Genomic DNA, 26,426 nt, shown 5'->3' on the forward strand with positions numbered 1-26,426 from the left:
TGTGAAATGCTATGAAAGTCAGCCTGGAAATGTGAGCTGTTTCAACTGTTAAACTCCAAACTCAGCTGCTCACAATCTGCCTCACATTAAGCCCCGCTTGTCTAAATAATACATAGTGCTTGATCACACCAAAGCATCTCTAAACACTGTTGTTGAAGTAGAAGTTCAGCTATGACCTTACTGAATGGTAGAGCAGGCTCGAGGCCACATGGCCTATTCCTGTTCAGATTTCTTATGTTCTTATAAATTTCATGCCAGCCACGTCCCACAGACAGCAATTAACCTGTTTTGTATGCTGTTGGTTAAAAAGGGATGGAAGATAAGAAGAGGAGGAGGCCATTCAGCACTTTCAGCCTGTTCCACCAGTCAATTAGATCAAGATTGATCTGTATCACAACTCTATTTACTTACCTTGATTCCATTCGCCGTAATATCCTTACCTCACAAAAATCTGTCAATCTCAGATTTGAATTGTTGGATCAGATACAGGAGAACTTGCTGCTTTCCTTTTTTTCAAATTAACATCCATCCAGACATTAGGAAAGACTTCAGCTCGATTTCTCACCCAAAGTAAGGCACAGCATTCCTTCAGTATTGCATTGTATTGTCAGGCTGGATTGCTTGCTCTGCGGTGTGGCTTCAACCCACAACCCTCTGGCCCAGAGACAAGAGGGATACTGACTGAGACCAAGGGTGGAACCACCCCAGATTTGCGATAGCAGGCGTGTTAAACAACGTTTTACTGCCGGCCGAGATGGTGGGTTTTCACGCCGTATCATCCCAAACCTGCTGCATTACTTATGCATTCCCAGGAAACACGCTGTTTCCATGGCGGGCAAGCTCTCATTCGCCCACCACGCCATCACCCCGCCGCTTCATCGCACCAAGCACCACATTTAAAGTACAGCCATGCTCAGTGCTTCCAACCCAGGACTGCAGCAAAGAAGACATGGCCCTGAAAGGCAAGAAGACTGCAGCCCTCGAGCACCTTTTGGATGTCATGGAGGCCCGCTGTGATGTCCTCTAACCCCGCTCTGGCCGCAGTGGGGTGCAGAAACATCACCAATCTGGCTTGGTAGGCAATGGCAGTGGTGGTCAGTGCCAATGTTGCACAGAAGAGGTTGGCTATTCAATGAAGATAGAGGATGAATTATCTCATCCGTCCAGCCAGGATATGGCAACCATCTCATCACTTTAAACTCACACACTCAAGCCCATCACACATTCACTTGCATCTCACTCACTGCCAGCTCAAGAGACATCACCATCCATTCTCACACGCATACCCTCACATGTCCATCTGGCCTCATCTCCTCTGGGGACTGCCTCCTCAGCCCTCACCATAAGACATAGGAGCAGAAGTAGGCTATTCGGCCCATTGAGTCTGCTCCGCCATTCAATTAGATCATGACTGATTTGATAATCCTCAACTGCACTTGCCAACCTTTTCCCCATAACCCTTGACTCTCTTACTGATTAAAAATCTGTCTATCTCAGCCTTGAATATACTTAACGACTCAGCCTTTACAGCCCTCTGTGGTAAAGAATTCCACAGATGGACTACCCCCTGAGAGAAGAAATTCCTCCTCATCTCTATTTTAAATACTCTGAGATTATGCCCCCTGGTCCTAGACTCTCCCACAAGGGGAAACAACCTCTCAGCATCTACCCTGTCAAGGCCCCAAAGAATCTTATACGTTTCAATAAGGTCAACACCTTGAGTCCACTTGGCCAGATCAACATGTGCCCTCACACACACCCTGGGATACCCTCCGTCCCCAGTACAGCTCTCATCCTGCAGTCTCTTCCCTTGCCTGAGGCCACTTCTCCCCCTTCCCCAAGCAAGACCCTGCTGTGAAGCTATTGAAAGGCCACCCACATCTGGCTGACCTGGTGGATAGAGACCTACCTGTGAGCCCCCCTAAAAGTCATGCGGTGCTGCCTGTGAAGCCTGGTGCTGATGACTGCGAGTGCTGGCTGAAGCAAGGTACCTTGAAGTCCCGAGCAAAGTGCAGCTCGCCAAGTGCATGCCTTATATATGCTGTTGTGAGACACATCGGCGTGTTTTCCCGCCAATGTGGACGGACAATCCAGTGGGCGGGGGGGGGAGGGGGGATGAGTCCGGTGGGCAGGTCTTATAATGATATTCTGATGTATTACACTGAGTTTCCCAACGTCCGATTGCTGAAATGTGGCCTGCCATTGGCGGGTGGAGCGGGTGATCGCAAACTGGTTTCACAACGTCATGAAACCGATTTTTGGCCTTCTTGCCATACTGTCCGCTCATGCTGCCGAACACGCTCGATGCCGACGGGCGTGGAAAATCCCAGCTCAAGTCTTTATTCTACCTCAGCCACTCCACAGCTGAAAACCCGATTCACACTTTTGTCACTGTAGGCCTGATTACTCCAGCACCTTCTTGGCTGAATTCCCATCCTTCATTTTCCCTAAACTTCCAGCTGCTCATTCCCTGCTTTGCACTAAGTCCCTCACACCTATCAGTCATGGCTCCAGTGATCTTCGCTGGATTCCTGTCTCCCAATGCAATGTTTTTGTTTGTTCTTTGGGTGTTGCCCTAGTTGACCTGGAAACCAACAATTTAGGGTGGGACTGGTGCCATGTCTATGCTGGACAGGTGGGAGTGGCAGGTTGCTTTTCCTGAAGTAGGCCAGAGTGGTTATCTAGCTGCGGCAGCCAATTTGCACACAGCAAGCTCCTACTAACGGCAATGAAATAATGACCAGATCATCTTTTTTTTAGTGATGTTAGCAAAGAGATAAATATTGGTCAGGGTTTCGGGGCAGACTCCCCTGTTTCAAAATGGTGCCACCAGACAGCATCTCCAACAGTGCAGCACTCCTTCAGTACTGCACTGAGAGTGCCAGCCTAGGTTACATGATCCAATCTCTGGAGTCTGAACCAACAACCTTCTACCCGAGAGAGATGAGGGTTACCCACTGAGCCACAACAGATACTATGGTCATACAATTTGTTTTCTCTCACAGTTTCTGGATTCATCCTGAAGCCTTCATTAGATACCTGCCTTGTAACCACTCCAGCATATCATGACACTTTATTGAAATTACTGCCATCCCTGTTGATGAAGAGCAATGATGGCACCGTTGCCAACGGTACTTAATACTGGGCACCCTGCAAATGGCATTTCTCAAGGTACATCGGCCATGGGTTCAGCAGTTAAAAGTTTCATCCCTGGGCACTGCAGGAATGGAGCCAAACTTCCCAAATTCGTGGCACAGCTCAAATTCATGGCAGCAGCAAGCTGGCCCACGGAAGTCCGGGAGTTGAACAATGGGAATATTCCTACATGAGGAAACAGGTGGAGATTTACAATCTGGGACATATTTCCAGACATTCCTCTGGCTGGCCAATGGGATCTAAGCACTTTAAACAAGACATTTCTAGGCATTCAGTAAATCATGGGAGAATGGAAATGCATCTTCTGTTTCTCTCTGGCTTCATTTGCTAAACAAATCATTGAAATAAGAAGCTGTCCTTTCCTTGCATCAAGGTCGCTGTTATAGCAAACAGCCAAGAAAATATTCGCAGAGGATGTTAGGAAAGTCACTTCCCTCCCCTTCTCTCCCCGACACCCCTAACAGCTCAGTGCGTTTATCCAGCAATTCACTCTGCCGTACAAAATGGGAATTCCTGCACTGGATTAACTGACCACAGTATGGGAGCTACAGTCCTCCTAGGTGAAGGCAGGGAAAATCAGCCTGGGCTCCTGCTTCATATCCCATTTGCAGTGACCCTCACCCACTGCTGGAAAGTGCTGCCGAATGGCAGGATGTCCAGTAACAGCAGGATTGGAAGTCAATGGCTGAGTAAGATGCTGCCATTCACCATCACAGTTCAACCATTAAAAATGGCCATTTGGACAATTATAGCAGAAGGCAATCTCTACTCCTAGGGTCATAGATGGCTATACCTCATAAGAAGGCCGTTTGGCCCACCGTATCTGTGCTGGCTCCCTGCAAGAACAACTCACCTAGATTCACATCCCTGCCTTTTGCCAGGAGCCATTCAAATTGTTTTTTCCTTCAGATCATAATCCAATTCCCTTTTGAAAGCCTCAATTGAAATACCTCCACCACACTCTCAGATGACGCATCCTAAACACTACTGCGTAAAAAAGATTTTCCTCATGTCGCCTTTGGTTCAATTACCTTAAATTGGTGCCCTCTGGTTCTCAACCTTTCTGCCAACAGGAACAGTTTCTCTCGATCTTCTCTGTCTCGACCCCTCATGATTTTAAACATCTCCATCAAATCTCTTCTCAATGTTCTCTTCTTCAAGCTGCACATCCCCAGCTTCTCCAATCTAATCATGTAACTGAAGTTCCTCATCCTTTGATTTATTCTTGTGAATCTTTTCTGCAACCTCTCCAAAATCTTCACATCCTTACTAAAGAGTGTTGTCCAAAATTGAACACAATGCTCCAGTTGAGGCTGAACCAGTGTTTTGTAAAGGTTCATCATCACTTCCTTTCTTCTGTACTCTGTGCCTCTATTTATAAAGCCCAGGATTGCGTATACTTGATTAAATACTTTCTCAACCTGCTTTGTCACGTCATAAAGAATGAGTCAAGAGGGCAATGAAAGGGAGAAAGTTTGTAGGAAAAGATATGGATATAATAGAGTGGGATAAATGTTGTAATGAAATATAGCATCCAGTAATTTTCTGTATGTTAATTACATAAGAACGGTTGTGAACATTCCACCAATACTTTTTGTCATATTCTTGCAGATGCCGATTAAGTGGATGGCTTTGGAGTGTATTCACTATCGAAAGTTCACCCATCAAAGTGACGTGTGGAGCTATGGTAGGTTCCCGACTGTGAACACTACATGTTTGTGGCAGGAGTTAGCAGTGTGCCGGGTAAAGCACAGGTGTCTTTCCAATTCTCAGATTTCCTTGGCCGTTTCTGAATCTATTCTCTGATTCAGGCATGCAGTGGGTGATGAATAGATTTTATTTTGGTTTATCTCCTACAGGTGTCACTATCTGGGAGTTGATGACTTTTGGTGGGAAGCCGTATGACGGAATCCCAGCCCGTGAAATACCTGACATCTTGGAAAAAGGAGAGCGCCTTCCGCAACCTCCGATCTGTACCATTGATGTTTACATGGTGATGGTGAAATGTAAGTGACCCTCATTACTGCAGCAGTATTGAAGAGTGACTCTTTAAACATTGCTCAAGCAGAGATCTGGCTGGAGCTGAGTACGGTAGTAAAAACAGAAAATGCTGGAAAAGCTCAGCAGGTCGGCCTGCAGCTGAGGACGTGTTAGTCTTGGACAGTACAATACACCACACTACTCAGATAAATGCAAAATACTGCAAATGCTGGAAATCTGAAATAAAAACAGAAAACGCTGGAAAAACTCAGCAGGTCTGGCAGCATCTGTGGAGAGAGCACCTGCTGAACTTTTCCAGCATTTTCTGTTTTTATTTCAGATTTCCAGCATTTGCAGCATTTTGCTTTTATCTGAGTAGAGTAGTGTGGCGTAATTGCATTGACCAAACCTAATATTGCAGGCAGCCATCATTGAACTATATTTACACCTCCCCAACAGAGAGGGCAGTATAACAAAATGCTCAGATCTTGCAAAATACTACACTCCATTCCCACTTAATAAAAACTAATACATTAAAATGTAAAATGGTATCTGAACATTAGTTCCCAGAATACGATATGACTAAACCAATATCAGCAATACCTGAAAATTTAACAGGTTGGGTTGCATACTTATTTTTACTGTAATCACAACCAAAACATATGTGACCGATGCTTCCTGAATAATTTGTATGTTTTTCCTTAACACCAATATGTGTTCAACAAAAATATCATCATTTGACAACAAATAATGAAAAGAATAATTTTTTTCTTCTTCCTTCCTACATACTTTCAATTTATCTATCAGGCCTCTTACTCTTTCTGTCTGAATATCTCCTTCCATTTCCATTAGCTTGACTCTGTTCTCTCAACACCTCTGACTGTGTCAAATCTGAACTTTGACTACCAACTTCATTTAATGGTTGGACCTGGGGCATTGATTGATTTGTCTTAATCAAAGACCCTGACTCACTTTGCTCTTCAGGTGGATTCTGTAACGCTGGCAAACTTTCCATTTCTTTTTGACCTTTCTGACTTTCACTTCAGGTTGCAAGAGAAATTTGAATTATAGGAAGTTTCTCCTGCTCTCTTGTCAGATTTTCCTCTTGGTGAGCAAATGGCCTACATAGGAGTCTCTCTCCTATTTTCACTATGTATGTGAATGCACCTAGCCTCTTTCCAACAACTCCAAGCACACACTTCTCTTTATCACCTCGGTGGTTTTTAACCATGACCTTCTGACCAGCTCTGAACTCTCTAAGTGTCATGCCACGTGTATCATGTCTTCCCTCACTTATTTTGGTATTACCATCAGGCTTAAGCAAACTAAACCTTGTCCTAGGAACGTGTTTAAGCGCAAACTCAGTAACTGTTGTAGACTGTGGAATTTTTCTGGAAGAGAACAGAGCATTGTCTAGCCTGGGTCAAAGAAAAACATGGAACTTACTGCCAAGCTTGTCACCTAGCAAATACCTCTGCAAAGACCTTTTCACAATCTGGACACTTATTTCTGCAGCACCATTCGATGCTGAGTGATATGGCTCACCAGCACCTCCTCAAGGGCAATTAAGGATGGGCAATAAATGCTGGCCCAGCCAGCAATGCCCACATTCTGTAGAAGGATATAAAAAAAATATGGTGGTATTAGAGTATGTTTGACTCTATTCTTACTCAGAAATATTTCAAACTCTTCTGATGTAAACTGTGGACTATCATCTGGCACCAACTCCTCTGGCAACCCATAAATTGCAAACCAACTTCTCAAAACCTCAATAGTTTTAACACTTGTGGTATTGAGCATAGACTCAACTGGCGGAATTTTCCCATCCTGCCTGCAGCGGGTTTTGTGGCGGGCGGGAGTGGAGAATCCAGCGGCAGGCAAAAAGCCGGAAATCTGCCGACGTAAGAACAGCTTGCAATTCTCCCGATGGTGAGTTTATGGCGGGTCGTTTATCCCGCCAACTAGTGGTGTGAATGCCATTTGCATTCAGTAACAGCTCATGAGTGCTCAATAAAACAGCTGCTCGCCAGAATCTTGTCACACCTTCCAATTTTGCCAGCGGGAAATTATGTTGGCCTCAAACTTGGTTGAAAAGGGATCTCGTGCACAGGTCGACTACAGTGCACTGGTACCTTCGAGGTGAGTGCAACATACATAGCCTACCTGCCATTGTGCTGCGCCAGTCTTGTTGCGATGGATGTCACACTGCTGGGGCTGTAGGGTTGGTCCCCTCCTGCTCTTTGCCTACATTGTCCCAAAGAACACCACTGTGCTGTGGCACTCATGTAGGCCTCCACTTTCAGAAACTAGCACTTCAACTGGGGGTGAGCTATGAGGCGAGGGTGGGGTTGGCAGTGAGGGGAAAGGGCAAACACAAGGAGGGTGACGGGGAGGGAAGGCTGTGGAATGGCAGTGAGGGGGGAGGGTGAACATGAGGGGGCCTTTCTGGGGTCACCCCCTAACTTCTTGTTGCTGCAGGAGTGAACAGCAGTCTGCTTATAGACTCATAGACGTTTACAGCAAGGAAGGAGGCCATTCGACCCATCGTGTACATGCCCGCCAACAAAGACCTGACAACACTAATCCCATTTTCCAGCACTTGGCCAATAGTCCTGGAGGCTATGGCAATGCAAGTGAATCTCTAAATGCTTTGTAAATGTTAAGAGAGTTTCTGACTCAACCATCATTTCAGGCATTGAGTTCCAGACTCCCACCACCCTCTGGGTGAAACAATTTCTCCTCAACTCCCCTCTTAACCTTCTACCTCTTCCTTAAATATATGCCCCCTGGCTATTGACCCCTCTACTAATGGAAAAAGTGCCTTCCTATCCACCCTATCTCTGCCCCTCAAAATCTTATACACCTCTATCAGGTCCCCTCTCAACCTTCGCTGCTCCAAGGAAAACAACCCCAGCCTACCCAATCTTTCCTCATAACTTAGACCCTCCAGCCCAGGCAGCATCCTGGCAAATCCCCTCTGCACCCTCTCCAGTGCAATCACATCCTTCCAATAATGTGTGACCAGAATTGCACGCAGTACTCCAGTTGTGGCTAACCAGCGTTTTATACAGTTCCAGCATAACCTCCCTGCTCTTGTATTCTATGCCTCGGCTAATAAAAACAAGTATCCCATATGCCTTCTTAATCACCTTATCTACCTGCTATGCTACCTTCAGGGATCTGTGGATATGTACACCAAAGCCCCTCTGATCTTCAGTACTTTCCTGGGTCCTACCATTCATAGTGTAATCCCTTGCCTTATTTGCCCTCCCCAAGTGTATTACCTCACACTTTTCTGGGTTGAATTCCATTTGCCACTGTTCTGCTCACCTGACCAGTCCATTGATATTCTCCTGCAGTTTACAGTTATCCTCCTCACTATTTACCACCCTACCAATTTTTGTGTCATCCACGAACTTCTTGATCATACCCCCTACATTTAAGCCCAAATCATTTATGTACACCGCAAACAGCAAGGGCCCCAGCACCAAACCCTGCGGAACACCACTGGGAACAGACTTCCAGTCACAGAAACCACCATATCACCCTCTGCTTCTTGCCTCTCAGCCAATTTTGGATCCAATGTGCCACTTTGCCTTGGATCCCATAGGCTCTTACTTTTTTGACCAGTCTGCCATGAGAGACCTTATCAAAAGCCTTGCTAAAGTCCATGTAGACATTAAAGCATTACCCTCAACACTCCTGGTTACCCGCTCAAATAAATTGATCAAATTTATCAAACACGGCCTTCCCTTAACAAATCCATGCCAACTATCCCTGATTAATCTGTGTCTCTCCAAGTGCAAATATGTTCTATCCCTCAGAATTCTTTCTAGTAACTCCCCCACCACTGAGGTTACTGGCCTGTGATTTCCCGGTCTATCCCTTCCTCCCTTTTTTAATAATTATTTTTATAATGTTAGCAGTCCTCCAGTCCTCTGACACCTCACCTGTGGCCAGAGAGGATTTGAAAATTACTTCCAGGGCCTCCGATATCTCTTCCCTTGCCTCTCTCAACAGCCTAGGATACATCTCACCTGGGACTGCGGATTTATCCACTTTTAAGGCCGCTAAACCCACTAGTACCTCCTCTCGCTCTATGTTAATTACCTCTAATATTTCACAGTCCTCCATCCTCATGTCTGTACCTGCGTTGTCCTTTTCCATTGTGAAGACTGACGCAAAGTATTCATTGAGGACTGTACCCACGTCTTCTGGGCCCACACACAGGTTACCTCAATGGTCTCTAATTGACCGTACTCTTTCCCTAGTTATTCTCTTGCTCTTTATATATTTAAAAAGCCCCTTTGGGTTTTCCTTTATTCTACCCACCAATGCTTTCTTATGCGCTCTCTTAGCTTCCCTAATTTCCTTTTTAAGTTCCCCCCTGGACTTTTTATACTCCTTTAGGGACTTTGCCGTATTGAGCCCTTGGAATCTGCCATAAGCTTCTCTTTTTTTCTTCACCCTAACCTTTATGTCCCTTGACATAAGGGTTCTCTAGACTTGGTCCCCCACTTTGTCTTTACGGGAACATATTTGCCCTGTACTCTTGCTATTACCTCCTTGAATGCCTCTGCTCTGACACAGTTTTATCTGCAAGTAGCTGCTCCCAGTCCACTTGGGCCAAATCGTATCTCATCTTAGTAAAATTAGCCTTTCCCCAGTTTAGAACTTTTATTCCCGGCCCAACCTTATCCTTTTCCATAACTATCCTAAATCTAATTGAGTTATGGTCACTATCTCCAAAATGCTCCCCTACTGATACGCCTTCCACATGCCTGCGCTCATTTCTGAATATTAGGTCCAGAACTGCACACCCCACCCTCCCCACCTGCCCCCTGCCTTTGTTGGGCTTTCTATGCACTGGCTAAAAAAGCTCACCTGGGTGCAATTTAGGAATTTTACGCTCTCCCTACCTTGCACACTAAAACTATCCCAGTTAATGTTTAGGTAGTTAAAATCCCCTACTATTACAGTCTTATTGTTCTTACACTTCTCTGAAATTTGATTACATATTCGATCCTCTATCTCTTTTTGGGGGCCTATAGTACACAACCAAGTCTGCCCCTTTTGTGTTTTTTACTTCTACCCATATGACTTCATATGATGATCCTTCCAAGATATCATCCCTCCTCACTGCTATAATTGATCCCTTCTTAGAAGGAAAGGAGGAAGATCACTGGAAGCCAATGGCTTCATTAGCACTGTTAAAGGGCTACTCAGAACTCAGTGGCTTCACATCACAGTGTCTGCATCTCAAGGGTAACACACTGGAATGTAGAATTTGGGAATGCAGGCAATAGTGAAGGAGGCACAGCTGTATCATATATGGCATTCTATCAATGAAGGCCTGTCATCTGTTCACCAGATTTGCCACGACTAACAAGCCAAATGGCATCCACTCACAGCAAACACATGGGAAGCCACCACCTGACAGTTCCCCTCCAGGCCGCTCACCATCCTGACTTGGAAATATATCGCCGTTCTTTCACTGTCGCTGCATCAAAATCCTGGAACTCTCTCCCCAACAGCACTGTGGATGTACCTATGTCACAGAGGCTGCAGCGGTTCAAGAAGGCAGCTCACCACTTCCTTCTCAAGGGCAATTAGGGATGGGCAATAAATGCTAGCCTAGCCAGCAATGCCCACATCCCGTGAATGAATTAAAAAAAACTGATTGGTCATTAACATGCCACATCAGAGATTGGAGCACAGAGCTAGGTTGTGTCACTCATCTCAATTAAACTTTAGCATCCCATGCAGGGCTCAAGATATTACATATCTGCGATGTCATCTTGGTCACCTTGATGTGCGTGCTAGTGTCTCAGGGAAAAGGCAGCATCAGCCACCATGGCAAGTAGGACAGGAAAAGCTATGGAGCCTCATCTTCTGAGCTTCACTGTCCTGCCCCTTGAATCATTAATGTCTTCAATGTTTCCTTTCAGAGAGAAGGCAAAAGCACATATGGATCCAGGGCTCAATGCTGCCTTTGTCAGGCTCCTAATGCAATGGAGGAGGCAAAGGAGGGAGAGGTGACTTTGCATGTAGCTCCAGCAGGAGGGACATGATCACGTGGAGGCAGAGTATGAACAGGAGGGTCAGGGGGAGAGACCCAAACAATGGGGGCGACTCGACAGTAGAAGAGTCTCCTATTTACAAATGAGTTAGAGGCAATGCCATGCACATCTGTGCTTGTCCTGAGCTCTGGTACATCACATATGCCACATTCTTCATGAAGACATGATGCCATGTGAAGTTGGAGGGCATCCCCTGCTAGTGGCTTAGAAAGTGACCGCAGTGCTAAATTTCTTTGCCTCTGGTTCTTTTCAGGGATCAACAGAGCACCAGTGCAGCATCTCTCAGTCTGCAATACATTGATGCATAAAGGAGGTCACAGATGCCCTTTACAGGAAGGCCCATCATTATCTGGGCAAAGATAGCCAGGCTGCAAGGTTCACTGGCTTCACCACCATCTCAGGCTTCCCAAGAGCGCAGGGTACAATAGACGGCACCCATGTGGTTATACGGGTCCATGGCAGCAGCCCCTAATGTTTATAAGCCACAAGGGCTACCATTCCATCAATGTACAACTGGAGTGTGATCACCAGAAGCACATACTGCACGTTTGTGCACAGTACCCAAGGATTTTCCTTGACTCCTACATCCTGAGTCACTCCCAGGTGCCTGAGATTTTCAAGGGGTCATTATATCTGCAGGGTGGCTGCTTGGAAATAAGGGGTACTCATTGAAATGCTGGCTGATGACACTGACGCGTTGCCCTCTGAGTCATTCTGAGGAGAGGTACAACCCTCCTCACAGCTCCACATGCTTCCTTATAAAGCAGACCGTAGGGGTTCTGAAGATGTGCCTCAGGTGCTTGCACTGCTCAGGTGGCTCAGTACAATACACTCCCAACAGGGTTTCCCACATCATCGCAGTGTGTTGCCCCCTTCACATCTGGCTATGCAAAGCGGTGACCCCCTGCCAGAGGATGAACTGGAGGAGGATGAGAGCTCATAGGAGGATGAAGATCCGGAGGCCCAGGAACCTCAGGAGGCTGCAGAGGGTCAGTATGAGTGTGATCACACCATGGGGGAAGGAAAAAGTGGGAGACATGCCTGTGATACTTTAGTCGCTGACAGGTTCCAGGAAGAATAAAGTCAAGTGAGGGAATATGACCATATCTCTCCTGGCTGTCAATACCATTTTCTTGATGTTCACCCACTCGCAGTGAGAATGGGTCCCATAGCCACACTTGCGCTTTCTGGCCTCATGAATCGCCAGGCCATGATCTTTGCTTTGGTCCATGGGCCCTGTGATTGAGCTCACTCTGGGAACTGAGATCCACTTAGGAACAAGAGTGATGCAAGAGAAGTCTTGAAGCCTTCGCTGACATCTAATGATGCAAACACTGCTGCGACTGAGATGTGGACATGCCTAGAGATCTCCTCCTCCCATAAATGTCTTTTCTTCTGCCACTACCACTGAGGAGGCACACATGCCGCTAGATTATAAATGCTGATGAGCTGCCCTCGCTTAATGGTGTTCCTTGAGGAAAAAGGGTGAGAAATGCTTACATCACAGGCTTCAAATAAATATTTTAAACACATCTCCCTGATGTCACGCAAGGGCGCAGAGACTAGTTCAACTGAGGTTGACATCACAGGAATGTAATTCTCACAGTGGGACACTATCACTGAGTGGGAGCAAGGCTAAACCTCGAAATAAGAGGATTCCAAAGTACAAAATCATAACCATCAAATGTATTCACAAAAGTGCAATTTATTTACATGTCCAGCACACCCATCACCCAAAAGTGACATCATTTTTTCTTAACTTTCCTAACTCTAGCGCTTTGCCTGAGTGCAGCCTTGACATCCGCAGCAGAGGTGGAGGCAGCCTGCTGACTGCTACATCCTGATGTCTGTGATGACCTTGGGGATGTCCTTTGGTGAACTGAGGCCAGGAGGGCCCCTGCCTGATAGGGGTCACCTGCTCAGGGACAGAAGCGCCCTCGTTGGCCTGGGAAGCTGGAGTGGATGGGGTCACAGGCAGGGGGCGCTGTCAGTGGCTGCACCCCCTTGGAGTGTCCTGAGAGGAGGACCCCAGGGTGTCCGGCTGACACTTATCCTCCCTGTGGGTGCTCAAGGGCCCCACCCTGACTGCTGCAGGAGGTGGTGCACCTGGAGGGAGATCAAGGTGCTTCGTCGCCATTGTGTCTACATCTTGATGGTGCCCACCAGGGTGTGTGACCATGGCATGCAGTGCCGCGCCACGCACAAATCCGGCAAGATCTTCCCATGGTGACCTCGAGGCACTCGCATGTCGGAACCATGATATCAGACAAAATACAGATGAACTCCTCCATCGTTCGCTCTAGTCAGCTGAGTGACTGCTGAATCTCTGCCTGATGTTCTGCTGCCTGTCGTTGCATCTCCAGCATTGAGTTGGCGGCTGCTTCCAGAGGCTCATCGTCTTACTCAGACTGAGCGGGTGGCTGGTATCCAGCAGCCCTTTGAGTGTCAGAGACCTGGGCTGTCCCTGCGTCCGACTGCTGTCGGGATGTGTCAGTGAAGCGTTCCCCAGAAAGTGAGCCCGCGCCTAATCCACAGCTGTGCCCCACCGACATGTGTGTCTCCGAGCTGGTGGTGGGTGCGTGTGAGTGCCGTGACAGTTCTTCCAGAGCTTCCTCGTTGGATATGGTCTGGGGCCTCTCACTGGTGTTCGACTGGCTTGGGGGCCTCAATCTGTTGGTATCTGGAGAATAGAAAATAGAGTTTCAGTTAATGAGTATGAGATAGATAAGACTGCATGTGGCTCACTGTGATTGTCAGGGTTTGATGAGGTGATGGAGCTGCAATCCATACCAGGTTGCTGGGAGAGGCTGATCTCCCCTTCCCCACAGGAGCGATCCCTGTCCTCCCCAGCCAGCTCAGCTGCAGCCTCCTCAAACTCAGTGAGAGCAATGATGCTGGCTGTCCATCCTCCAGTCTGCGATCTCTCACACCTGTTGTGCACCAGCTTGGCCTATTTGAAGAAGAAAGAAAGGCAGGTGATGAGAAGGGATGGAGTAGAGTTGGAAGATGTACATGTTCCCGTGTGTGGTGAGCCCTCCCCAGAAGGGCCAGAGGATGGAGTGTGAGCAACATGATAGATGGGATGGTGGTGATGTGAAAGTCTCAGTAAGAGAATGAGTGTTGAGATGTGTACCCCCCGCTAATGGTCGTGTGAGATCCCTGAAGACAGTAGCTGTTTGAGTGCATGGTGCCATGTAAACAGTTTGATACTGGAGGCAGTTGAAGGATGACTTACCCTGGCACAGCAGATAAGATCATTCATTCTGTTCCTGAACTGGATGGCATTTTGGGCGTGGTTGCCAGCAGCACTGACCTGCTCTGTGCCCGCCTCCCAGGCCGGAGAGGTGAGGCTGCTGTGCTTCCTGCAGCCATCCCTGGGATACAGGGCTTCCCTGTGTGCCTGCACTCCTCTGATCAAAGCCTGGAGGGCCTGGTGGGTGAAGGGGGTGCTGCCTTCTTCTTGAGGCTCTTGGCCTTCTTCTTCTGGCTTCAAGACATCTTTGCACATGTCTGCAAGACAGGTGGGCTGGAGAGAGTGAGATTATTTGTTGGGCTGGTGTTTAAATATGGTGCCCGGGCCTTTGACCCCACCAGCTGACGGCGGGCGGACGAATCAGCTCCTAACCTGCCAGGTGATTCAGCCCGATACTCGCCTGTGCATAATTAATGACCCTCCAAGCACAGAATTGGGCATGAATTCATGCCATTCTGGCCAACAGGGATGGTGTTGCTCAAATGCAGGCCACTGCACTTAGTCTCATAAATGGAAAATTCCACCCAACATTTATCTACTGCTATAGCTGGTGACCAAAACAAGGCACTCTTTCCCTTCAACTTCAAAGAAAAGAAAATGTAATCGTTCCCACAGTTTTTGTGTGTTTGACCATGGAATGAAAGGGACCTTGGTTACATCATTTCTCATTCTGAGATGTACGTCACCACATTTTAACCAACTCTTCAATATCTCTATCTATCTTTGGATGCCAGTAGCTTCTTGCTACTGCTTTCATGCAGACTATCCCTATTCTGTCCTGTTGAAGGGTCATGTATGAGTTCTGTTGAAGTGTCATGTGGACTCGAAACATCGACTCTTTTCTTCCCCACTGATGCTGCCAGACCTGCTGAGTTTTTCCAGGTAATTCTGTTTTTGTTTTTTATCCCTATTCGCTCTTGATGAAGTTCCTCTGATAATCTCTTTCTTAAACTTGGCAGAATAATGACTCTTAGACCCCATAGGAGACAGCCTTAATCAACACTCAGTTCATTCTATGTATGAAATACTCCTGCAATTTCTCATCATCACACTTTTTAGGCCAGCCATTCATGACATAATTAAGCACTTTGCTAAGCATCACCTCCCTTCGAGTTCCTTCACTTATTTCACTGGCAGACACCGGCATGTCATTTGTGCATGTAAAGTAATTCAGTAAGTAATTCAGTGGCTAAAAATTAATCAACATTCACGGAAAATCTCAAAAGAACATCTGCATTTGCTTGATTTGCTGACCTATAATATTTAATATTGTACTGATGGGCCATCAAAATCAATGCCCATCACTGAAGCTGTGCTGCAGCTAGACATGGTACTCTGTTCTTTGAACCAAATATGATTGTAAAGACTTGCAGGTCAGTTAAAAAAGTGAACTTACTGTTGCACAGGTATTTGTAGAATTTGTGACACCATATATGTTCGCTAACCCCACTTGCTAAACTTCTGAATAATTTTGCCCTGACTTTATTAAGTACATGAAGCAAATGCTACAGACTTCTCCAGAATGTCTTCCTTTATGCAAGATAACACCACACCTAACCCCTGTGGTGAAGCATCGCACACAGTGGGTCAAAACAGCATCACAAGTCAATACTTTCTTCACTCCTTCAAATGCTTTCAGACACTCCACAGATCACTCCCAATAGATTCCATCTTTGAACAAATATGCATTTGACAAATCTATCTTACTGAACACCTTTCCGTTCACTACATTAGAAAACAAATCTTCACTGGTAGGCAGTGAATAATTATCATTCTCAATCACCTTATTTACTGTTTGATAATAATCTCAAGAAACCCAAACAGACCCGTCTGCTGTTTGATTGACCTCAACGGGTGCAGCCCATTCACTGCTCCTCACTTTCTGAATTGCCCCTGTTCTTTCTAATCTATTCAACTTCTTAGTTATTGCTTATAACTGTGCCTATGGCATGAGTCTAGCCTTACAAAATGTCAGCTGTACATTGTCCTTTACTTTGACTTCAGCCTTGTGATGCCTAATTTTATCATTTGGTCCTCCTTGCTTAAAGACCACTTTGTGCTCTCTTAGCACTTTCTCAATGCCAGACATATTCTTACTGACTCCCATTGTAAATAACTCGGCCTAGTTTAACCAAACATTCCTAAACAGCATCTTCCCATCAGGGAGACTTTGTTCCCTCCTATATTACCAATGGCAAACCATAGGATATATAATCATATTCCACTCAAACCCTAAATAGAACTAGCACTAGAATATTGCTGTTAGAATAACTAGTCAGTTTCACACCAGTTTTATGTAAGGGAATGTGACTTAGGGACTTCTTGTACTTGCCTTCTGAGGTAAGAGGCATGACTGCAGTTGTATCAATGAAGAAAGAAAGTTGTGAGTCTCTGACTTTCATTTCTACTGTAGGTGATGGAATTTTTTCTTCAGCCCTATTACTCTCACCTTCCATATGCTGTTTTACTTTTTCTCTGACTGAGTACAGCTCTTGATCTTCCTGCCCAATAACATCAACTTTTGTTTCCACATCTATCATACGCATATTCAAGGATTTCCAGGCCCCTGAACTTGGCTTTAGATTGACCACAACCTCGACCTGGTGCATTGCTGAGACCTGGAGCTTTACTGTGACCTGAAGCATTATTGTTTCCTTACTCCTATATGCTATCTGGATATGATTGAGTTTCCCCACAGGCATTGCACTTTGACTGGAAATGTGGACATTTAAATGGTTGGTGGCTACCATGGCAATTGTACATCTAAATTTCTAACTCTGAGACTGTGACTTTGACTGCCATGGCCTGGACCCCACTGAAATCTGGTGAACCTCCCCTGCCAACTCAGGAAAAAAATTGCCTTGCAATTTGCAACTATTTCTTCCTCTCATTTCCATGGCTATGGCCTTATTGCAGGCCTTCTTCCATGCCATGCCCACAGTGACGAGCGAGTTTCTTTAGTCTGAGAATGTAATCTGCAACAATCTTACTTGGCAACTGTCCCTTTTCATGAAACGCAACTCTCAGTGCAATTTATTTCTAAGTCATGTCATAATATGAGTCCAGATTCTCATTAATTTCAGAATAGTCCATAGTGCCGGGATCTCGGGGGCAACATTGGTTAGCCACCAGCTCAAAAGCATCCCATCATGGTGAGGGAAACATTTACTTTATCCTATCTCCTATTTTGCTTGCTTTCAGCCAAGTAACCTTTGTTCCTAATTACACCAGCCCTCTTTGTTAGGGTTGAATTCCCCCAATGTCCCCAAATAAGTCCTCAGTGCCATTTTTTTCAATCGCACACTGTGCTGACTCACTGTGTACCTGAGCATGATGTGCACATGGAGTAATCTTTGAAATTACTAAAACTTCCTCCAAATCAACTTTAGGAGTTCCAAAAAGTGTGTCACAATGTTCTTTAGTCCTTAATTTCTCAAATGAAATGTAAAAGAAAATTCCATCCCAGCCTCTTTGCCATCGTTCTATTGCGTATTGCACTAAGGTCAACAAGTGTTCAGTTGCAGATAGTCGTTACTGAACTAACTTTATTTACACCTCCCCAACAGGGAGGGTAGCAGAGAGGGCAATATAACAAATGCTCAGATCGTGCAACATACTACAAGTAGAATGACAAAGACCATACCTAGTCTCCCAAAGATTAAAGGGTGCTTTTGTGGAAGGGGTGAAAGCAGTGGATGTTCATTGGGGAATTAATCTTCAACATTTACTCCTCCAATTTGGAAGTCCATATCTCATTTAAAATTTTGCTTCATAGCTCATAGTTTGGACAGTGCAACTCCCTCTCTTTGCTGTTGTACTGCAATCTCCCAAAATAACCCTCCCCTCCACTGTCTATCCATTTGTGTGCATATATTTCAAGTGCACCTGTCTGAATGGTTTGAAGTTATTTCTCTTTGCCATTGCTCCCCAGTTTAAAAGGACATTGTTTGCTGTTTAACCTCCTATAGAATTCTCTTCCGAAACCACATTCTGCCTTAAAAAAATCATTGTTCCTGCTCCTTCGATCTCATTGCTGGATCCTCACAGAAACTCCTTCACCTGCTGTTCAGTGGTCCTACTGTTCCCCTGCCTCATACTCGTAGAAGTATCTGAAATATTCAATGACATAAGAGCTTGTTGCTTGTCACTTTTCCTGGGTTCATTGGCAGAATTGTATGCATGAAGATGTCACTGATCATGCCTCCCTTTTAATTATTAAAGTTCAGAACAATTGAGAAGGAAAATGTAGTGTTAAATTATATATATTGTACAACGCTGACCCCAAGCCTTTCCAAATCTGACATCTGCTTTCCAGCTTTGGGCACATGATAAGGAATGACAGCTAATGGCAATCTTAGAATGATACAGTGCAAAAGGAGGTCATTTGGCCCATCGTGCCTGTGCCAGCTCTTTGAAAGAGCTATTCCATTTAGCCCCACTCACCTGTTCTACCCCCATCGCCCTGCAAATTATTTTCATTTCAAGTATGTATCCAAGTGCCTTTGAAAGTTACCATTGAATTTGTTTCCACCATGCTTTCAGGCAGTGCATTCCAGATCATAATACCACACTGCATTAGGCAAAAATCCCCCTTTCACCCCTGGATGTTTTGCCAATTAGCTTAAACTGGTATACTCTGGTTACTGACCGTGCTGTTAATGGAAGCAGAATCCTGATATATGTCCCCCACTTCTTGCAATGGATACTGAAGCCAACTGATAAACCCCCACTGACACTGTGGCTGCGTATAGGCAGGTCAGCACATTCCAAGAAGGTCTGGTCAGCATTGATCAATAGCATAATATGAAGCAAACCGGCAATCACTGGTTCATCCAACCTGGGTTATATGAAGGCTATCAACTGCAAGCAAATAAGATGCTGCTAGTGTTCAGCAAATAAACCCTTTACATAACAATCTCATCAATGGAACCACAATGAACCACATTATTCTCAGAAGCCTCCATTCTTTATTCTGCTGAATTCTAATTTTATTGGAGTTCATCATAGTCTTTTCCATTTCCTTTTAATATTCAGCCTTTACTTCCCCTGAAATGAAGAACCCATTTTAATACATTTTGCACCAGTATGGCATAGTTCAAAACTCCATATGCATGTCAGCATTCAGGCAAAATATTATAATTTAAATTATATCCTTTATAATTGAAAGCTCCTTTGTGCCCTGCAGCCTTTGCAAAATTATTTATTTTCACCATCTAGTCTAGAGCTGCCTGCTTGACTAATGTTCTGTTTTTACTGTGCTGATAGGAAGACATGCCAGTTTCTTTGTAGCAGACGATGAATAAAAGATGGGAGAATCTGTAACTAAGGTGTTTGCCACTGCTTGTACTCACAAACTGACCATAGTCTGTGGTCACACAGGCTTCTTATGTATTATAACAAAACTATGCATAATATCTTGAACTGTGCCCTTGCTGTTGACAAGCAGTATAGAGTTGTAGAAGTGGTTCAGCAATTTTAACATTTAATATTTGTCAGATTTTCTTGTGAGCCAGGAGAATCAATGTCACTAGTTACCATTAAGTTACCTCCATAAACTTTGCTCCCCAGGCTTCCCTCCCCGCCCGCAGGGCTTTAAAACCCTTCCCCAAGCTTCCCTATTCCTCCCCCGGCCTTCCCCCTCCCTCTCCTGATTTTTAGAACATAAGAAATAGGAGCAGCACAGGCCATTCGACCCTTCAAACCTGCTCCATAACATCATAGCTAATCTTCTAACTTAAACTCCACCATGATCTTATTGAATGGCAGAGGAGGCTTGAGGGGCTGAATGGCCTACTCCTGCTCCTATTTCTTATGTTCCCATGCAATCCTCATATCCCTTGATTCCCTTAGTATCCTAACAATCTATCAACCACTGTCAACAACTGAGCATCCATAGCTCTCTGGGGTAGAGAATTCCAAAGATTCACAACCCATTGAGTGAAGAAATTTCTCCTCATCTCAGTACTAAATGGCTGGCCCCTTTATTCTGAAACTGTGACCCCGTGTACTAGATTCTTTGGTTGGGGGAAACATTTTCTCAGCTTCAGCCCTGACAAGCACCTTAAGGATTTTATATGTTTCAATTATATTACTTCTCAGTCTTCTAAACCTGAGGGAATATAGGCCTGGCCTACTTAATCTCTCTTCATAGGGCAATCCTCACATCCTGGGAATCAATCTAGTGAACTTTAGTTGCACTCTCTCTAGAGCAAGTATGTCCTTCCTTGGGTAAGGAGACCAAAACTGCACACTCACTGTGGTCTTGTATAATTTAGTAAGGCTTCTTTACTTTTATACACCAATCCCTTTGCATTAAAGGCCAACATACCATTTTCTTTTCTAATTGCTTGCTGTACTTACATGTTAACTTACTGTAATTTGTGTACAAGAACACCCATATCACTCTGAATATCAACATCTCCCAGGCTCTCACCATTTAAAACATATTATACTTTTCTATTTTTTTCATCAAAGTCGATAACTTCACAATTATATTCAATCTGTCATGTTCTTACCCACTCACTGAACCTGTCCTTATCCCTAGCATCCCCCTCGCAGCTTACTTTTTCACCTAACTTTGTATCATCAACAAACTTGGGTACATTACACTCGCCACCTCATCTAAGTCATTAATATAGATTGTAAATAGCTGAGGCCCAAGCACTGACCCCATTAGTTGCAGCCTGTTAACCCAAAAATGACCTGTTTACTCCTATCTGTTTTCATTAACCAATCCTCAATCCTAACTAATATCCGCCCCCCCCCCCCAATAACCCCATGAGCCCTAATTTTGTGTAATAAGCTATTGTGTGGCATCTTTTGAATGTTTTTTGAAAATCCAAATACAGTATATCCAATGGTTTCAGTTTAGCTGCTCTGCTAGTTATAACCTCAAAATTTGTCTAGCACCATTTCCCTTGCATAAACCTGTGTTGACTGCCCAATCATGACATGATTTTCTAAGTGCCTTATAAGAGATTCTAGCATTTTCCCTCCTACTGATGTTAGGTTAACTGGCCTATAGTCCCCTATGTTCTTTCCTCACCCCTTTCTTGAATAGCAGTGTTTTGCTTTCCACCTTCCAATCCATGGAGACTGTTTCAGGATCAAAGGCATTCTGGAAGATCAAATCCAATGCGTCCACTATCTCTGTAGCCACCACTTTTAAAACTCTAGGATGTAGGTCATCAGATCCGGGGGATTTGTTGACTTTTAGTTCCATTAATTTCTCCAGTACTATCTCTTTAATAATACTAATTTCTTTAAGTTCCTCATTTTCACTAGACCCTTGGTTCCCATTACTTCCAGAACATTTTTGTGTTTTCCACTTGGTTAATGCCTCTATCATTTCCTTATTCCCTATTATAATTTCTCTGTCTCTAAGAGACCTACACTAAGCTGTTCCTTTTTACATACCTAGAGAAGCAATTGCAATCTGTTTTTATGTCCCTTGCTGGTTTACTCTCATGTTCTCATTCTGTTTCTTTATCAATTTCCCATTTAACTTTTGCTGAATGCAAAAATCCTCACAATTCTCAGGCTTGTTGCTCTTTTTGGCAACATGATAAACCTCTTTTGTTAAGCTAACACTACCTTTAACTCCCCTTTGTTAACCACAGTTGGGCCACTTTTCCTGTGGTATTTCTATTCCTTCAGGAATGTATAACTGTTGTGAATTATGAATGTAATCCTTAAACGTATGCCATTGCTTATCTACTGTCATATAATTTAATCTAGTTTCCCAATATATCTTAGCCAACTCACCCATCACACCTAAGTAGATGTCTTTGTTTAGATTTGAGAGCCTAGTTTCAGACTTAACTAAATCAGTCTCAAGTTCAATAAAGCATTCTCATGTTATGATCATGCTTCCCCAAATTTTTGTTGCATATACCAGATCTAAAATATCCTGTTCTCTAGTTGGTTCCTTGACATACTGATCTAGAATAATATCTTGAATGCATTCCATGCACATGTGCTCCACACTATCATGAGGAGAGATTGAGGTGACTGTGTTCTTTAGCGTTTAGAAGAATGAGAGGTTATCTCATTGAGACTTACAAAATTATTAAAGGGCTAGACAGGGTAGATGCAGAAAGGATGTTTCCCTTGGCTGGGGAGTTTAGAACCAGGGGGCACAGTCTCAGAATAAGGGGCAAGCTATTTAGAACTGAGATGAGGAGGAACTTCTTCACTCAGAGGGTGGTATTACAGTATCTTTTACAGTGCAGGAGGAGGCCATTCAGCCCATCGAGTCTGCACTGGCTCTCTGAAAGAGCATTCCACCTAGTCCCACTCCCCTGCCTTATCCCCAGAACCTTGCACATTCTCTCTTTTCAGGTGACAATCCAATTCCCTTTTGAATACCTCGATCAAACTTACCTCCACCACCCTTTCAGGAGGTTTGTTCCAGACTCCAACCACCCTTTGGGTAAAAAAAAAATCCCTCACATCATATTTACTCCTTTTGCCAATTATTTTTATTCTGTGCCCTCTAGTTCTTGATGTTCTCTTGAGTGGGAACAGTTTCTCACTATTTACCCTGTCCATACCCCTCAGGATCTTGAATACCTCTATCAAGTCTCCTCTCAGCTTTTTTTTCTCCAAGCAAAACTGTCCCAACCTCTCCAATCTATCCTCATAGCTACAGCTCTTCATCCCAGGAATTATTCTTGTGAATCCCCTCTGTACTCTCCCCAATGCCTTTACATCCTTCCTCAAGTATGGCTCCCAGAACTGGATGCAGTACTTCAAATGAGGCCCAACTAATGTCTTATATAAGTTCAACATGACCTCCTTACTCTTGTACTCAATGCCCCTATTAATAAAGCCTAAGATACTATATGCTTTATTAACTGCTCTCTCAACATGCCCTGCCATCTTCAATGACCTATGTACATATACACTGAGGTCCCTTTGTTCCTGCACCTCCTTTAGAGTTTCTCCCTTTATTTTGTATGGTCTCACCATATCTTTCCTGCCAAATTGAATCACCTCACATTTCTCTGCATTGAGCTTCATCTGCCACTTGTCTGCCCATTCCACCAACATGTCTATGTCCTTTTGAAGTTCAAGACTATCCCCATCACAGTTGACAATATTTCCAATCTTCGTATCATCTGCACATTTTGAAATCATGCCCTGCACACCACAGTCTAGGTCATTAATATATATCAGGAAGAGCAAAGGTCCCAACACTGGCCCCTGAGGAACTCTACTTGCAAACCTTCCTCCAATTTGAAAAACAACCTTTCATCAATACTCTCTGTTTCCTGTCACTCAGCCAATTTCTTATCCAAGTGCCTACTTTCCATTTTACCCCATGACCTAGAATTTTGCTCACAAGTCTGTTGTGTGGCACTGCATCAAATGCCTTTGGAAATCCATTTACACATCAACAGCATTTACTTTATCAACCTTCTCTGTTACCTCCTCAAAAAACTCCGGCAAGTTAGTTAAGCATGATTTTCCCTTGATGAATCCATACTGGCTTTCCTTAGTTATCTTACACTTGTCTAATTGATTATTGATTTTATCCCATACTATAGTTTTTAGAAGTTTCCCTACCACTGAGGTCAAACTGCCTGGCCTGTAGTTATCAGCTTTATCCTTGCACCCCTTTTTGAACAAGGGTGTAAGATTCACAATTCTCCAGTCCCCTGGCACCTCCCCTGTGTCTAAGGAAGACTAGAAGATTATCATTAGTGCCTCTACAATTTCCACTCTCACCTCCCTCAGTACCCTTGGATGCATCTCATCTGGTCCTGGTGCCTTATCTATTTTAAGTAAAGATCGCCTTTCCAGCATCTCCTTCCTCTCGATTGTAAGTTCTTCTAGTGTACCAGTTACCTCCCTTCTCACCTCGGCCTGGGTAGCAAGTTCTTCCTTTGTAAAGACAGATGCAAAGTACTCGTTCAACACCTCTTTTGGAATTCTCTACCCCGAGGGCTGTGGATGCTTAGTCATGGAGTATATTCAAGACAGAAATTGATAGATTTCTCGATACTAATGACATCAAGGGAAAATGGCATTGAGGTAGATATCAGCCGTGATCGAATTAAATGGCAGAGCAGGCTCAGGAGGCTGAATGGCCTACTCCTGCTCCTATGTTCCTATTACTGCAAATTCGATCTGTGCAATCTATATAATGATTGAATTCCCCCATGATTATTGCTACATGCACCTCTAATTTACTGATTTATACTCTGTCCAAAATGACACCTTCAGTTGGGGGTTTATAAACTATTCCCATCAAAGTTTTCTGCCTCTTGTTGTTTGTTAGCTCCAGTCAAACTAATTCTACAGCTTGATTTTCTGAGCTAAGATCCTTTCTCTCTTCTGCCTTTATCCCGTTCTCTATTATTAGGGCTATCCCTCCACCCTTTCCATTTATCTCTTCTAAAAGTCAAGTCTCCTGGAATGTTTAATTCCCAATCTTGGGCACTCTGCAACATCTATAATGATTATTAGATCAAACCTATTAACATCTACCTGTGCTTGTAATTTATTTATCGTGTTTGAGATTGCTTCATGCTTTCAAATATAGTGTCCTTAGCTTTAATTTGTTTGGTTTTCCCTGATGTCACCCTAGTCACTACTGCCCTATTATCTCTGTTAAGCTCTCTGTCCGTTCCTGACACACACTGCTAATTTTTACCCAAATTGTTGCTCACACTACACCCTTGACATTTCTCTTAATGTTTTTGAACTTATCCATTTCTAAATCCTCCCATCCCCTGGGCTTCCATCGCCTTCCCCCTCCCCCTGGCTTCCCACTTCTCCCTGCGCGCTTCCCATCCCCAGGCTTCCTACCCCTTCCCCCAATCTTCCCACCCCTTCCCACGGGCTTCCCACCCCTTCCCCGGGCCTCCCACCCCCTCCCCCGGGCTTCCCACCCCCTCCCCCATGCGCCTGTACCCCAGTGCTGGGAATTGTTTCCTCAGCTCCCCAGCGACAATCTCTTGCCACGAGAAATCTCGTTCCCACCCAACAGTCACCTTGTCATTCCCTTTGGGTTCAGGTCTGTTCTCCAATGCGGCAATGAAGCGTGGCTGTAAGGGTTACCCGAGCCATGTGCTGGGGGCATCATGGGGGTTTCCTGTCCCACCCCACCTGGCTGGCACAGTGCCACCCCCCCACTCCACAACCCCGCCCTTCTAATCCATCACACCAAATTCTCACCATAAGTTAAAATCGTGACTATTGTACAGATCTGAACATCGGAAGAGGTGATAAGGTGGTTAAATCAATCTACAAGGGGTACTGACAAAATAACCAAGTTTTAAAGCTAATTTAGCACAAAATAAGCATTTTGTTACATTTTGGTTTTGAAGAACAGGAGAACAACAGCTTACATTTGTATAGCACCTTTAACCAAGTAAAAAATCAGGGTTGGAGACACAGTAAAGGTAGGGGAGGGAATTCCAGAGCTCAGGACCTCGGTAGCTGAAGGCATGAAGGGAGCAGGACTTGGGAAGATACAAAGCTGATACTAAACTGAAAATAAAATGCCATCCAGTTCAGCTGAATGTGTGCAGTAGAAACTGTGAAATTTTAGTTTGACATTTTTTTTTGTCTTTTGTTTCTGTGATGCTTAAATACCCGCAGTTTGAGAACCATTGTCATTTTTTTGGGTTTGAGTTCATAACTGGTCATGGATGACCATGTGAGGTCCTCACTGTCCTGTAAGCTGCTACTTTCCTTGCTCCTTGCCCTTAGGCTGGATGATTGATGCCGACAGCAGGCCCAAGTTCAAAGAATTGGCAGCGGAATTTTCTCGGATGGCTCGAGATCCACAGAGATACTTGGTAATTCAGGTCAGTTTAATTTGATTTCAGCTTCTCAGTTGGAATTATTGCATGATTAAAAACTGAAAAAGGAATTTCTTCAGATTATCCATGTTAAACATTACACCGGTGATCAGCACTTGTACGTGCTCCCTTCGTCTGTTCTATTTA

General features: G+C 44.6%; 1 protein-coding gene across 1 annotated transcript in view; it reads left to right on the forward strand.

The window, feature by feature from the left end:
- Nucleotides 1-26,426, forward strand: part of LOC144686417 (receptor tyrosine-protein kinase erbB-4-like) — a 974,945-nt gene that overhangs the window by 827,836 nt on the left and 120,683 nt on the right. Inside the window, exons 22-24 of the mRNA XM_078551583.1 lie at nucleotides 4,768-4,843; nucleotides 5,016-5,162; nucleotides 26,188-26,285. Coding sequence (XP_078407709.1) covers nucleotides 4,768-4,843; nucleotides 5,016-5,162; nucleotides 26,188-26,285 — 321 coding nt within the window. The remainder of the gene's footprint in view (nucleotides 1-4,767; nucleotides 4,844-5,015; nucleotides 5,163-26,187; nucleotides 26,286-26,426) is intronic.

The sequence above is a fragment of the Cetorhinus maximus genome, chromosome 11 (genome assembly GCF_964194155.1).
Source record: "Cetorhinus maximus chromosome 11, sCetMax3.hap1.1, whole genome shotgun sequence".
Taxonomy (NCBI): domain Eukaryota; kingdom Metazoa; phylum Chordata; class Chondrichthyes; order Lamniformes; family Cetorhinidae; genus Cetorhinus; species Cetorhinus maximus.